This window comes from Notamacropus eugenii, chromosome 4 (genome assembly GCF_028372415.1).
Source record: "Notamacropus eugenii isolate mMacEug1 chromosome 4, mMacEug1.pri_v2, whole genome shotgun sequence".
Taxonomy (NCBI): domain Eukaryota; kingdom Metazoa; phylum Chordata; class Mammalia; order Diprotodontia; family Macropodidae; genus Notamacropus; species Notamacropus eugenii.
This window is the reverse complement of record NC_092875.1, coordinates 431,507,873-431,524,324: the sequence shown is the minus strand read 5'-3', so window position 1 is coordinate 431,524,324 and position 16,452 is coordinate 431,507,873. Positions and strand designations below refer to the sequence as shown.

The 16,452-nt window shown below is 38.8% G+C and overlaps 1 protein-coding gene and 1 long non-coding RNA gene across 4 annotated transcripts in view; one reads left to right on the top strand and one right to left on the bottom strand.

The window, feature by feature from the left end:
* ALPK2 (alpha kinase 2) overlaps positions 1 to 16,452 on the bottom strand; it is a 151,611-nt gene that overhangs the window by 51,002 nt on the left and 84,157 nt on the right. For all 3 annotated transcript variants that reach the window (XM_072605946.1, XM_072605948.1, XM_072605947.1), the window contains exons 5-7: positions 12,134 to 12,281; positions 5,520 to 5,647; positions 5,380 to 5,415 (exon numbers count right to left, since the gene is read on the bottom strand). In XM_072605946.1, the coding sequence (XP_072462047.1) occupies positions 5,380 to 5,415; positions 5,520 to 5,647; positions 12,134 to 12,281 (312 nt within the window). The remainder of the gene's footprint in view (positions 1 to 5,379; positions 5,416 to 5,519; positions 5,648 to 12,133; positions 12,282 to 16,452) is intronic.
* Positions 1 to 16,452, top strand: part of LOC140501883 (uncharacterized) — a 227,347-nt gene that overhangs the window by 126,842 nt on the left and 84,053 nt on the right. The window lies entirely within an intron of this gene.

The following is a 16,452-nucleotide window of genomic DNA, read 5'->3' as shown; positions in this document are numbered from 1 at the left end:
TGTTCATAGGTAAAGCTTCTCCAAATGGATTTTAGGATTACAGAGATAGAACTGAAACAGGCCTGAGTTCACAAAGTCTTCATTTTAGAGATAAAACAAATAAAAAAACAAAAACTGTAGCCTAGAGAGTTGATATGTCTTTTTTTTTTTTTTGATATGTCTTTCCTGAGGTCACGCATGTCAGAGGTGGAATTTCAACCCAGACCCTCTAACTCCAAATCCACGCAATGCGTTTGTAGTCCTACCCCATTTCTAACAACCATCAATCTATGCCTGAAATTCTACCACTAGTAATTCACTCCTATGGGTTAAGGAATTTTAAAGGAAAAATACTTTAATGTGTTGCTTGGGAAGGTGAACATATTAATACCTAATGAAATAATTAGATTCCTTTCCACCCAGGACATGAGGGGAAAAAAGGGAAGAGGAGAAAAATAAAAAGGTGGGAAAGACAGGAAGAGAAAAGTGATGGAGCTAAACTTCACCTATATGACAATTTTACTGAATACTATTCCAGTCAAATTTCTTATCTGCTAAATATCATCTACATTGTAGACAGATAGCCTAAAACTGTCAGAAAAACTAAATGCACCATTTGGACAGGAAATTACCAGTGGCTTTGATATGGTACTTAAAAAAAGCATGAAACATGGCATGAGTTGGCAAAAACTCATTTGGGTTTGTCTGTGGGAATTGTTAATCAACATCTTAGCTTAGGAAGGCTTTTTATCACAAGTCACAGATTTCATTCAACTTAGACAGAAGGAGCAGAGCCTGGAGGCAATGGTATAGTATGAGAATCCTAGAGATAACAAGAGGAAAATGATCTCCAAATACATCTATAAGCTTAATAATGTCATCATGCACGGCCTGTTGCTTGTATCTGGCATGACATTAGTTCTGGAGTTTCTCAAGGGTTTAGCTTTATTAGCTTTGAATCAAAGAGCAACTTGCAAAATGCAAGCTGTAAGGCAGAAATTATAATCACATTCGGAAGACATTTAGTAAGAAAGGGCAGACGAGCACCCCGGAACTGAATATGAGGCTAATAAAGAAGTAAGTCATGCTTTGGTTTCTGTTCTAACATAAAAAGACAGGGTAAGCCAGGGCATAGCCCTCACCACCCCAGAGAACTGTGGAAACTGGAGCACAGACACAGGGCAGGAGCCAGAAGTTCTGAAGAGTGGATCTAAAGCCTACGAGACCTCTAGACTAGAGAATGACTAGTCTCATTGTGGGGTTAGGGCCAAGGCATCACTGCTATTGGGGTATAATAGTAACCCTAATTGCAGGCTCAGCTTTCCTAAGTAGTTAAAGAAAACCAACCACTCTTAAAACCTGAATGTGCAAACCCAAACTTCCAAAACAGCAGTAGGCATCACAGTACAGACCACAACAAAACCATCCCTGTGTAGACTGCAAGAAGGGGCCCCTCCCTCCTTCATTTTGTGATTTACAGGAGGGAAGTCTGTCTAAGACCTGTTTAGACCTCCCTGTCTAACATTTTTGCTTGGAGGCCACTGGCAGGTATGGCACTCATCACATCAGTGCTAGAAGGAAATTTATTTTCTGCTTTGATGGTTTTGTTCAAAGGTACCAAAAGTCATATATAGAATCTCAGACCTGGAAAAGGCTTCAGGGATCATCCAGTCCAGTGGCCCATCTGAAGCCTAAATCCCTTCATCATCAACAATAAGTGATCATCCAGCCTCTGATTGAAAACTCTAGTGAGAGAAATTCACTGCCTCTCAAGGCAAGCCATTTAATTTTGAAATAACTCTAATGGTTAGAAAGTACCTCCTGATAGTCAGAAACTCCTTGTTATTCAAGTTAGTTCTTTTTTATAACTCAGTAACACTATAAAAAGAGTCTAGTATAATAGGATAAACAACTAACCTCAGGAAAAACAAGAAGATCTGGGTTCAAATCCTGACTCAAAGATTGATTGCGTGACCCTGCACTTACCCTCTTAGTACCCCCAGCAATATTTTAAGACCATAAATTGTAGAACGGGTGCTAATATGTATTGGTAGAGGGAGTTCCCTACACCAATGAAATCAAAAGTCCCATCCAGCAAATATCAACTTTACCACTTCTCCTAGACCCAAGTGAAGGACAAAAATTCACAGATCTAGAGTTTGAAAGAGTCTCAGAGGCCACCTAGTCCATTGTCTTCATTTTATAGATGAGGAAACCCAGGCTAAGTGACTTGCCCAAAATCACACAGGGAGTAGTCATTCGAGGTGAAATTTGAACCTCCATGCTCTGACGTCCACACTGGTGCTCTTCTCCAGGGCACCTAAGCTTTCTGATCGAAGCATCCTTTGCCCATTACCTTAAATGAGCAAAATATTTTACACATCTTAGTTACCCTTCTCCTGGTATTTTCTCAAATATGTCACTAAATATCTCTTCAAACTGTAAGTGGTTTGGTTTGTCTTGTGTTTTGTTTTGTTTTAGAATAATTACAAGCTACAAACCATCAGAATGACCCCCAAAGCATATTAACTGAAGTGAAATTCAGTTCTCTTTTCAGCTGCACTCTCTACCCTGCACAGAGGGTGAAATTTCCCTGAGGAGAGACAGACAGGCTGCAGAAGAGCACTTTGCCAGGGAACATTCAGTGGAGGAGATGATCTAGACGTGAGCAGATTCAGGAATGACTCCTGAGCCTTTGTTGAGCTGAGAGCCATGTGTGTGTCAAAGGCAAACATCAAAACCCTCCTTCCATTTGCACTGAAGTGCAGATGAAAGGATTTGCTCTTGCCAAATACCTGATGCTTTATGGGAATGTGCTTATCAGCATGCTCAGCTGAAAAGCCAATGGAAGCAGTGAAAGGAACGTCTTGTGAGCCAATGTAGAAAAGTGAGGTGGAATTGTGGAAGAAAATCTAATCTTGGTGCATGGTACTTGGAGTTTTTGTTGTTTTTTTGGGGGGGAGGGGTTGCCCTCAACTGTCAAATCTACATATGATAGACACATTCAAATAGAAGCTCTAACCTGAAAGTCCCCATTCCAAATGCTTAGTAGTAGTAGCATTAGAGATATTCATAGCAACACTTTATGGTAGCAAAGAACTAGGAACAAAATGGATGCCCATTGTTTGGGGAATGGCTGAACACATTGTAAAAGAATGTAATGGAATATTATTTCATTGTGAGAAACAACAAATCAGCGTTGGAGGGACTGTGGAGAAACAGCAATACTCAGGATGCTGTAGGTGAATCAGCCCAACAATTCTGGGAAACAATTTGGAACTACACTTTTTAGAAAAGTGGCTAAAATGCCTGTGCAGAGGTGGGGAACCTAAGGCTTTGAGGCCGCATGTGGCTCTCTAAGGCCTCAAGTATGCCCAATTTGTTCTGTGAAGTTTGGATTCTGTGAAAGGGCTACACTTGAGGATCTAGAGGACCACAAGTGGTCTTGAGGCCACAGGTTCCCCACCCCTGGTCTATAGCCTTTAACCCAGAGATCCCATTGCCAGGCATATACCCCAAGAAGGTACAAAATATAAGAAACAACGAATACAAGGAATTTTGACAAATATAGGAAGACTATATGAACTGATACAGTGAAGTGAGAAAAACTAGAAAAAAGTATATATATATACACACACACACACACACATATATATGTATATGTGTATAGATTGATTGATCACAATATGAATGAAAAGAACTATAAAACAAAGCTGAATGCTGTGCAATTATAATGCCTAATCTTAACTCTGGATAGGAAATGAGAAAATGCTCAGACCTAAATTTGTTGTAGAGGTGGGAGACAATGGGAATGGAGAATTAAATATTGTTTACTCTTCCAGACAGGGGTTTTTGCCTATTTTTCTCCCTTTTTACAAGGGAAGGCTCACAGTGGGGTAGGAATATATCCAAAATGTCTTTATAAGAAATTACCTGTCAGATTTATAGATGGGGGAAGAGTTCATGCCTAAACAAGAGATTGGGAGGTTCACACGAGTTAAAATAGATAATTTTGATTCCATAAAACTTAAAAGATTTCACACAAATATTAGAAGAAAAGCAGAAAACTGGGAAAATTTTGCACTAAGTTTCTCTGATAAAGGCCTCTTTTTGAAATATATAGGGAACTGAGTCAAATTTACAAGAAAAAAAGACATTCGCCAATTTATAACTGGTCAAAGGACATAAATGGAAAGTTTGCAGAGGAAGAAATCAAAGCTATATTCATAAAAATGCTCTAATTCACTAACAATCAGAGAAATGCCAATTAAAAATAACTTTGAAATACCAACTCACAGTTATCAGAAAGGCTCAAATGACAAAAAAGTAAAATGACACACAGGAGGAGAATGTGGTAAAATAAGTGACTTAATACACTGTTGGTGGAGCTGGAAGTGAGTTTGATCACTCTGGAAAACAATTTGGAGATACACCCAGAAAGCTATTAAATTGTCCATACTCTTTGATCCAGTAATGCCACCACTAGTTCTATATTCCAAAGTAATTAAAGAAAAAGAAAAAAGGACCTATATATACAAAAGTTTTTATAGCAGTTTTTTACGGTGGCAAAGAATTAGAAACTGATGACATTCCCATCCATTGGGGAATGGCTGAATAAGTTATGGCATATGAATATGATGGAATACTGTTGTGCTATAAGAAATAATGAGGGGGTGGTTTCAGAAAAACCTGGAAAGACTTGTATGTATTGATGCAAAGTGAAGTGAGCAGAGCCAAGAGAACAATTTATACATTAACAACAATATTGCAAAGGTAATCAACTTTGAAAGATTTAGGAACTGATTAACACAATGACCCAAAGAACTCATGATGAAACATAATATCTACCTCCAGATAGAGAACTGATGAACTCAGTGTGAAGACTGAAGAATGTTTTTTCTCCTTCTTTCTTTTTTCCTGATTCTTTTTGGACATGGCTAATGTGGAAATTTGTTTTGCATGCCTATACATATTTGTAATGCATTTTGTTTTTGTTAGCTTCTCAATGGGTAGGGAATGAAGAGAGAATTTGGAACTGAAAATAAAATAAAATTGAATTTACAACTGGAAAAAATGAAATGTGGCATAAAAACAAAAGATATCAATAAACTTAAAATAATATTAGGATTGCCTAATTCCTATCTCTGATAATGATAAAGCTCCAGGATGTTAATAATGTGGCAAAACGATAGCAGTGAATATTGTTACCCTAAAGCAACAGAATGAGAGACTGAAGTGGCTTATTGGTTACCATTTACTTCTCCAGACACCCTTGTAATTTATCTATTCTCCTTGTTATCTGTCTGAAGAAATGTGTTATTTCCATCATTTATTTCAGAAGATGCCTATTTCATGATTTAATGGAGAACCCATTTTCTCTGACAGCCCATATTGACTTACCTTTAATATCCTGATGACTTGAAAGCTGACCCAGAACTAAAAGGAGACAAAAGATGAGAGAGAAAGGCTGTAGCACCAGGAACACCAGTGAAATTACTGTAACTGTACTCTCCATCTGAGAGCATAAAGTTGAGATTTACCTTCAGAAGTCAGGTTAAATTCAGCTGTCACTTTCCCGTAACTGTTCCTGAGGCAGCAATAATACAAGCCCTGATCTTTTTTACTTGCTTGAACGATAGCCAAGGACACAGTTGAATTATCTCCTGCACTGATAATGGAAAACATTAACATTTACAAACTTAATCATTTTTAAGTGTCATATCCCTAAGCTGCAAGGAAAAACTTCCATTTTCTCTTCTCCTGTCTTTTGCAACCAATAAACTGAGAGGAGCCCTCCATTGTGGTGTATTGTTTAACAACTGATTTACCTGTAAAGAATGCTTAGCCCATTAAATTTTGTAAAAGGGTGTACTGGCTTTAACAACTCTGATCTTGTACCGATATTCATGCACCATCATGAAATATGAATCTGCCTGCCCATTAGGATAATAAATCTGCCATCATAGTACAAATTACTGAAATGGATAGAGATATCTTTGGATTACCATTCATATTTACTCACACTGCCCTCGTTCCCCTCAATCATATTAATACTGTATGTGTGCTCTGCTTTAGGAAAACCAGACATATCAAAATTGAATCTGACTAAATGGATCAATTAAGGGGCAATTATCTATACTACTAGAGGATTCTTTGCCTTACAAAAGTATTAAAAGTGGCATTTCTTTGAATAGTGAGCTCCTTAGTGAATTTAAAACATAATTCAATATATAAATATTTAATGAAATAACTCTTTGCCTCATATTTGGGTCTGTGAATATTTTGATATTTGTGTCTTGTTTTGATTTAATCATTTAGAAAATGTATTGGTACTTTTTGATTCAAATTAATTCTCTGTATGTTGCATTAGATTGTCAGTTCTTTGAGGGCAGGTGATTTTTTTGCCAGTGCACAGTGACTGGTGTGCTTGTTGACTGATAGGGGAGTGGGGAAAAGGCTTTGGTTTAAAAGAAAAGAAAGAAAAAATCCCTACCTGATTTTTTAGTTTGGGTTAGTTGGGGTTCAGTAAATGCCTAATATGTATAAACTGCCATACTGGATGCTCAGGGCAATACTAAGAAGAATGAGATCTAGCTTCTGCCTTTCAGAGGTTGTAATTTGGTGAGGGAGATAAAAGAGTTAGACTAACCAAACAAGGAGAAAGCAAAACCAGAAAGACACATGCAAATAAAATTCTATGAGTTCCAAGTTGAGAAAGGGGGTTTCTGCTTAACTTGATCATGGAAGGTTTCATGAAGGAGATGGCATTTGTATTAGATCTTGAAGGATTGTTAGGATTTCAACAGGATATTGATTGGGACAAGGAAGAGAGTACAGTAGGTATAGATATAAAAGGACATGTTCATGAATGTGTGAATAGTCCATTTGGCAAGAGTATCAAGTATACAGATCATAGGCTTTAGAGACAGGCTAGCAATAATCATGTCCAGGAAGGAGGAATAGTGGGAGAGAACTATAAGTGATAGACTGAAACCATGATTATGGAGGTCCTTAAATTCCAGGTCAAGGAGTTTAGGTTTTATCCAGGAGAAAATAGGGAGCCATCTAAGGTTTTAAAGGAATGGAGCAAAGTGGTCAGACATGCGTGCCGTGTTTAAGGTGAATTTAGAATAGGGAACGACCGAAGGCTTCCACAAATTCACTGTTTCACAAGTGTGCTCTACGTTTCTTTTCCCAGCCCACCACATTTACTTAAACCATCTTCAATGCCTGCTCTACACTTTCTTTCTCATTGCTGCCTATTGATATCTTGCTCATACTTGAAGACCCACCTTGAATTGAGCCTTAAGGAAGTTTTCTGTAATCTTGCAGCTAAAAATAGTCTTTCCTTCTAGGAATCTGTCATAGCATTTTGCGTTTGCCTCTCCTGTGTTTTGAATACATTCTACCATGTATTATAGTTATTTATGCACGTGTCTTTTTCTCCTCTACTAGACTGTAAGTTCTGAGCATTCTATATCTTATTCATCTTATTTGTAACCTGGTTCTGAGCACATTGTCTTACATGTAGTAGATACTCAATGTTTATTAAAATATCTGGCATTGGGTGGGAAGGACAGGTGGCCACTGTCCCATTCCAAGCTGAACTAGGATGGTACCATTTAGAGTGGAAAGCAGGTGATGGGGGACTGATGCTTCTAGTGGTAGAACTGACAATTTATTGGCTGTGAGGATAAGGGAGGAAAAAGTTAAAGCTGACCCTAGGGCCATAAGCACAGATAAACTGGAGAATTACTTAACTGTCATTTCACTACTTTAAGAATCTGCATTTTCATTTACATGGTTACCTTTCCAAGAAAGCAGATGGAAGGCCCTCCATGCCTTACTATGTTATTGTTGTTGGGTTTGTCCTTCGTTTTTGAAGGAGACCATGATTTCAGAGGAATGATAACATGACATGTACTTGACTTTGTTTTGAGTGAGGGAGGGCTGTGCAAGGTCACCACCCTCACTTTCTCCTCCTGAGCCATCTAGATCCAGTGACCAGATATTCATCAGAATGACTGGAGATGGCCCAGGAAGCAGTGGGAGACCTTGGCCTTTTAAGCTAAGGGCTTTTCAAGTACTCACTTAAAATGAGGTAATGCCCATTCAGGGAACAGGCCTCTTTAAAAAGTAATCAGGGGGATGACCTTTTTGATAGAAAATAAAATAAATAGTTAAATAGATATATCATGCTGGGAGGGGCAGAAGCCTCAAGGTTGTTGTTTCCAGGAAGATCTTTATGAATCACAAAGGCTAAAAAGTTCATCACCAAGGTCAACCTGGTGATGAGCCTTACTGAACTTAGGTTGGTTGGTCCTCATGTGACCTTCAGTCCATCTTTGGGCCTATATTGTATCCTTAACAATTTGCTAGGACCTGCCAGAGCTGGTGCTACACTGGCATAGCTATCAGGGTCTCTTCCACACCTGGAGGAGGTAACAAAGGAGGACTTTGATGGGGGTTATAACATAACAAATATAATACTTTCTGAGTAGCACTGCCCATTGGTTATGTAATATTTGTTAGTCCCTTTACATTCACTAATTACTCTGTATTCCTTTGTTGTTTATATTTTATTTGAGAACTTGCTGAATTTCCCTAGTAGAATGCAAGCTTCTTGAATTCAAATTTCTTCTTTGCTACTTATTACTTAAGTACCCTCAGGCAAATCATTTGATCTTTAAGAATCAAAGTGTCCTCATCTGTAAAAGGAGGTGACTGGAATAGAAGACATGTAAGGTCCCTTCTAACTTTAAAACGATGATTCTGGATACTTTCTACTCTCTAGGTTTTTGTTTTCTCTTGGTTCTCATTCCATCTCTCTGACCACTCTTTTTCAGACACCTTTGCTGGTTTTTCATCAATATCACACACTTTAATCATGAATACCCCACCAAAAGTCTGTCCTGGGCCCTCTTTGCACTCCATAATATCTGGTGATCTCATCAGCTCCCAGGGGTCCAACTATATAGATCTCCATATAGATGATTTCCAGAACTATACATCTAATCTCTCTGCTAACCCACAGTCATGCATCTCCAACTGTCTCTAGGATATCTCAAACAGAATGCTTCCTCTGCATTGATAACTCAGTATATCCAAAACAATATGTTCAAACTTTCCTATTACTATTAGGGGAACTGCTATCATCCTTCCAGTCACAAAAGACCTCAACCACTATGTAAACTTTGACTCCTCACTTTCATTCACCCCACATATCCAAACCACTGGCACATCTTGTCTTTCCTATCTTCACATCTCTTGTACATATATATCCTTTTCTCATCCAGTCACAACCCTACTTAAAGTCTCTAGTCTGTCCCCCCTCCAATCCATCCACCACTTAGCTGTCAAACTGATCTTCCTAGAATGTATTCAATACACTTTATTCAATACACTCCAGGGGTTCCCTATCATCTCCTTTGTCGTTGTTCAGTAGTTTTTTCAGTTGTGTCATGACCCCATTTGGGGTTTTCCTGGCAGAGATAATAGAGCAGTTTGCCATTTCCTTCTCCAGTTCATTTTACAGATGAGGAAACCAAGGCAAACAGGGTTAAGTAATTTACCCAGGGTCACACGGCTAGTAAGTGACATCTGAGGCAATATTGAACTCACAAACTAACTAGGCCCAGTGCTCATTCCCCTGTGCCACCTCACTGCCCTCTCTAGGATCAAGTATAAATCCCCTGCTTGGCTTCTCCAGTCCTTTATAATGAGGTCCCTTCCTTACCGGCCAGTCTTCTTGGGCCTTACTCTCCTGCATGTACACTAGCCTCCTAGATGTTCCTCCCACAGAGAGCTGGTCTTCTGGTTTCCCTATCTTCCTTCAAGTATTAGGTACTTTCCTCTTCAGCAAAGAAGCCTTTCCCTACACTTCTTAAATTTGGTGCCTTCCTTCTGAAACGACCCCAGATTTCCCTGTATTTATCTTGTTTGTTTCTAGTTGTTTGCAGGTTGTCTCCGCCATCAGACTGGAAGGCCCTCAGGAGCAGGGACTGTTTCGGTTTTTGTACATCTCCAGCGCTTAGCCCAGTGCCTGGCACAGAAGGGGAACTTAATGAATGAGAGTTAACTAACATCTTTTTCTAAAGACAGCCAGCAGTCCTCTAATTTTGGTTGTTATTATTGGGATTTCTGTCATATGGGGCTGGTGATCACTGGAAAGTAGTGTAGGGAAAGAGGAATGGAGCCCAAGACTGGCCTGGCTTCTGGCTTCACTCAAGAGCTCCTCCTGGTGTTAAAATGAATATTACATAGATGGGAAAAGCTAACATTTCTAAGGCCTTTGTGACTTTCCTTAATCTTGTCTTTGGCCACAACCTGGCCTTGTTGTTTGTTTATGGATCACATCATTTTTATCTTTTTAGTAAAAAGTCCATTTCCTGAAGAAATGAAGGAAATACTTTTTTGGCATGGGGATTCAATGAGATTAGATGACATTCAACATCCACCTGCCAAAAAATAAACAGCTATTGTTCCAACAAAAGAGAAGGCTGAGAAGGGTTTGAGACAACACTTTCTATCCCAGGGAAGACACAAAGCAAGCACAGCATCTTCAAAGACCCCAGACAGCACACCTGACAAGTTTATTAATGAAACAAGTCACCTTACCTCTTCCATCCCTCGCCCCCCCTGATCTCATCAGTCTCTTAGAAACAGAATAACAAACTCATTCTTCCATTCCTAGAAATGGCTAGTCAGCACTTCTCAACCGCTGCTATTTGGTCTGAGGGCTACAAGGGCTTCTTGAAGCTTCATGCCAAGGATGCCACACTTGTTTATATCCTTTGACTCACCTGCTGCATTTTGACCTTTGTGTGACCTTATACAGTACTTGACAGGTTAATGGAGATAGTTATAAAACACACACACACACATACACACACACACACACAATGACATGTAAGAAAAAAAATCTCAGATGCAAAAGACTGGCTGTTAGAATTTAGACCTGGAAGGCATCTTGGAAGCCATCCACTCAAGCCCCCTGATTTTGCAAAAGAGGAAACTGAAATCTAAAAGCATGGTGACTTTCCAGGACTGAAAGCTTCTTAGTGGCAAAGGAAGCACCAGATCCTAGGTCTTGCTCTCCCAGGACAGTGCTCCTTTCACAACCCAAGGCTTGCAATAGTCTTGTTTCTAATACCTCATGCAATTAACTCTTTGCACCCTTTGGTACAGAAGCAGGTGGGCTGGCCTTAGAGTCTTAGATTTGGGTGTGAGTTCCCATTCTGATGCTAACTAGTTGTATGAGGGAGTTTGACCACTCTGAGATAATTTTCTCATCTATAAAATGGAAATAATATGATTTATCCTGCCTGATTCAGAGGGGTGCTGTGAGAAAGATGCTTTATGAAAGTGCTACAGAAATGTGAATTATTATTGTGGTTTTTTAGTTGTTTTCAGTTATATCTAACACTTTGTGACCCCTTTTGGAGTTTTCTTGGCAAAGATTCTGGAGCAGTTTGCCATTTTTTTCTCTGGTGTGTCTCTATTTTTCAAGTGAGGAAGTGAGGCAAATAGAGGTTAAGTGACTTGCCCAGGGCCATAGTTACTAAGTGTCTGAGGAGGGATTTGAACTAAGTTCTTCCTATAACTCCAGGTCTAGCACTCTATCCACTGCACTCCAATAAACAGTGGCAGTGTTAGATAATGGACAGAGACCTGAACTTAAAATCACACAGATCTGGGTTCAAGTTCCACTTCTGATACAAGCTAGCTGTGTGACCCTGGGCAAGTCACTTAATGTTTCAATGCTATTTCAATACTTCCTGAGACTTTAAGTTGCATTATACGAGGAATTCACTCAACCTATAGTTCCCTATACTAATGAAATCACAATTCTTGTTCTTATCCCAATTCAACAAATATTCATTGTTACTACTGCTAGATTGGTACATTTAAATAAGATGCTGGATCTTTACCTTAATGGAGCTTATATCATTATCTCCTCCCACTATTCCAGCCACCACTACTCCCTAAGAAACCACATGCCAAGATAGTCAGAGATTCATAGAATTCTTTAATGAATGAGAGGGAACTTAGAGATATTCTAGTCTAAACTCCCCATCTTATAGATGAGGAAAAAGCCCCCAATGAGGTTTTAAGAAATGATTAAGACTGGCTGGTCCAAAACCAGATAGTTTACCTTCTTTGAACCCTTGCAATTAACTTAGAATCTTTTGTCCATGAGATAGTGGAGTCTTCGTGGATTTCTGCAAACTGACAGCTTAATTTTATATTTCCGGAATGATCAGGAAACATCTCAGCCTGAATTTTCTTCAGTAGTACTGGGGCTGTCAGTAAGAAATTTGCAATTCATCATCAGTAGGAAAGTGAGAAAATAAATACTCTAAAATACCTTACCCCTTCTTTTCGATATTCAAAACTCCTGGGATCAAGTCTATGTCACAAAGAGTGAAACAGAGTATAGCCTCCTCCCACTTTTAAAGTGCAATTGGACATTGATGAGACCCCATGTATATGTTTTCAGCTAATGAAACTACACTCTCTACTTCTTCCCACACCCACATCAAGGAAGTGGGGCGGAGGACATGGTATAGGGTATGTCTGAATTATAAAGGTAACTAGGGCTAGACCCCCAGGATTCAAAAAGGTATTTGTGCCAAACTTTTCTTCCTCACAATTCTTTGTTAAAGAAACCCTAATAGAAAGGAGCTATATTATATCTCTTCCACATCAGCAGGACTTTGGTATCTGCTAAAGCAAATATAAGATATGAAAAAAATCAACTGCTGGCAGATGGGGCTGTCCTTTGAATAATTCCATCACTGTCTGCAGCAAGTGAGTGGAATGCCAGATAAGGGTACAATTATCTGAGTAGCCACCAGGCGGCAGTACTAACATAATCTCATTATTAAATAGTTAAGAATTACCATTATCTGTGAGAATTTAGAAGGAAAGGGAGTTTAATTTATTTTGTTGCAAGTTCTCCCTGAGATGCAAGGAGCCAGTGCCCCAAAATCTGGAGAATAAGTAATTTCATTTGATGTAATGGGAATATTAGAAGTCAGCATTCTGAGGCTGCCAGGCAGATTTTTGGGAAGGTTTGCCCAACCTCAGTTTTAGGTGTCAATGCAATACAAGTAAAATTCCATTTAGTGGGAGCACTGATTTAACAACAAGTAAAAAAATAACTGTAATAAAAACATTCTGAGCCCCAGTCAAGGCTCAACGTTGCTTTGTGGATCTGTCACCACAATATCCACCACTGTGAATAATTCAGTAGATCAAAAGCTGTTCCCAGCCATTGTTGGAATAACAGCTACTGGTATAAATAAAAAGGTTATTCTATGTTAGAGAAGTGGTGATGGGCACACTGGGTATTACATTCTACAACCAGATAGTAGTTTAGACTCAATGTTTTTCTTTTTAATTATCTTTCTCTGCATTAATTTGGGGAAACATACAAACTTAGGAGCCAAAACTTTCTTAGTCCTCACTTATTCTAAAAAAAATTCCTGTTTACTCAAATGCTAATAATTTTGTTATTTTAGGCACTTGGGCGTCATGGGGAGAGTTGGCTTCACTTTATTTTTGTATGTTTTTAAATTTTATTGATATTATTATTATATCAGTCATTTCCATGCATATATGTCATATATATTTTCCCACCCTACTCCAACCCCAACTGTGAATCTTCCTTTGTAACAACATAAAAGAATTAAGCAAAAAGAGCCAATTCAACAATGACACGTGACAAGGAAACTAATTTTCTGCAACCACAGTCCTTCATCTCTCTGAGGAAAGGAGGGAATAATGCTACTGATCTATGTTGACTTCAAGGACCTCCTAATGTACATTTCTAGGATCCCTTCTTTGGCAAGTCAGTCATAATATGTTCACTAGAAGACATGTGGGGACAGAGGAAATAGAGTGCTGGACCTGGAGTCAGGAAGATCTATGTATAGATCATGTATCAGATGTTTACAAGCTGTGTGATCCTGGGTAAGTTACTTAACCTCTCTGTGTCAGTTTCTTCCTCTGAAAGGTAAGAGGGCTAGATGGACTGGCCTCAGAGGTCCCTTTCAGCTCTAAAATCTAAGATCATAGAAAGCTAAAGGGAACCTTTACTTTAACTAGCTCATTCTGCAGATGAAAAGTTCGTTTTGTAAAAGCCCAAGTTCCAAGTTGTATAACTAGTTAGCAGCAGTTTAAAAAAAACAACTGGTCTTTAGTGTACATATTGTTGTTGCTTAGTAATTTGTCTTTGTGACTCTATTTGAGGTATTTTTGGCAAAGATACTGGAGTGGCTTACCATTTCCTTTTCTGGCTCATTTTGCAGATGAGGAAACTGAGGCCAATAGAGTTAAGTGACTTGCCCAGGGTCACACAGCTAGTAAGTGTCTGAGGCCAGATTTGAACTTGGAGAGAGGAATCTTCCTGACTTGAGCCTGGCTCTCTATCCCCTGTACCACCTAGCCCCCCATTATACATTTGTACTGTGGCTATTACTATAAACAATAATAACGATAGGTTGACCTGGATGAAATCCCAGGTCCTTTGAATCTAAATCAGAACTCTTTCTACTCTAACATGCTACCTCTCAGGGACATGCAGGGCACTGAAAATAGGACCATTAGCCCTCTTTCATACATATGCACACTCTTATCTAGAGTTCTGAGAGTATTTTCTGCCCATTCCCATTCCCCTCCTGTGATGGACTAACTTCCATCTTCACAGAGGATAAGACAAGACTGAGGGTGGCATTTGGGAACAAATAGTTCTTTTTCCCCTAACGCAAGATACAGAACATGGCACAGAAATATTGTGGCACCTGAGGTATGAAATCTAGGCTCTTGACTTTTACTAATGTAAATTGTTTGCACTCATTTAATGCCAAAGTATATAAGAATCTCCTCAAATCCTTTCTTAGGATACTGAAACTTGGAGCCACAGGACCTGAGTTCAAATCCCAACTCTACTTCTTACTACCCATGTGACACAACTTATCTGGGACTCAGTTTTCTCATCTATAAAACAGGAAACTGGACAAGATGATCTCTAAACTTCAATCTCACTTTAGATCAATACCTATGATCCACTCTATGTGTGTGTGTGTGTGTATGTGCTTGTGTGTGTCTACATGTGTGCTTTGAAATCATAGGTTTGACAATACGTCTAAATGCATCCTTCTTTGACTATGTGTGCACCTACAAAGGATCCAGTTCATTGTCCAATGTGCTCCTGCTGTACCAGGTCTAATTATCTACTGCCTCTTCTGAGGTCATCACCAAATATTTCAATAGCACAATGTTATGAAGAATAATAACTCCTCATAAACAAACTAGACATCCAGTCCCCTTTATGGAGCTCCAAATGCAGTGACTGTTTTACATTGGCAAAACTATTTTATGTCTTTTCTATCTTTGTTTAAAAAAAACATGAGGTTCTGTTTAAAAGTGTTTAAAAAGTTATGTGCGGCAAGCTTGGTTGGGGAAATACAAGCTCTTTTGGAAAAACAGTTTTATATCTAACCCTGTGTGTGATGGTTGCTAAGGAGCTATCCAATAGTTAATAAGGATAACAGAAGTTCAAACTTCAAAAGCAGAGCTAAGGGAAAGAGGGGAAATTGCTCCCTCATGATCAGAACCAGACTAAAACAGCGTTTCCATTACAGCTAACTTGGAAATACATTCTATCTGTCCCTAATGTCTTCTTTAGTCTCTTCCAAGTTTCATTGATGGGAAAGCATAGTTTTTTTTAGAAAGAAACCTGGAACTTAAGAAGAGTTACTTCAGTTTCAGACTGTGAAAGACTGGTGGTAACAAGAATGGTTTTTAAAGTGAAGTGGCCACAGCTATAGCTGTCAGGGAATTCTAGCATACCCAGAAGCCTTTCAATTCAATTCAGATAAATTCATAGTATTTGGGAGGCTGGGGAGAGCAGAGAATAATACTCAAATATTGGGGAAAAAACCAGGGTTGATTAAACAATAATTTGTAAATTGAGAATTAGCGAGAAAAGTAGCAAATTGTACTTACTTATTTGGATCTTGCTTTAATACTTTAACCAGGGGTGGGGAACTTGTGGCCTCCAGGCCACATGTGGCCCTCTAGGTCCTCAAGTGTGGCATCCTGGAGGCTGCAGGTTTCCTATCCCTGCATCTATTTAAATATTGTGGTTAATACTTATGATTAGTTTTCTTCATAAAAAGGTCTCTTTCTTTTAAAGAATAATTGCATAAACATGATGAATGTGAAAATGTATTTAATAAGAATGTACATGTAGAACCTATGTAAGATCCCATGCCATCTTGGGGAGGAAGGGGCATGAGGAGAGAAAATCTAAGACTTATGGAAGTGATTGCAGAAAACTGAAAACAAATACATTTTTTAAAAAAGAATAATTGCATAGAAATGCATGATAATATTCTCCTCCCTCCAGCTCAATCCTGCAGCAAATTATGTCTTTAGGAAACTGAATTATTCAAAATTTAAGACTTA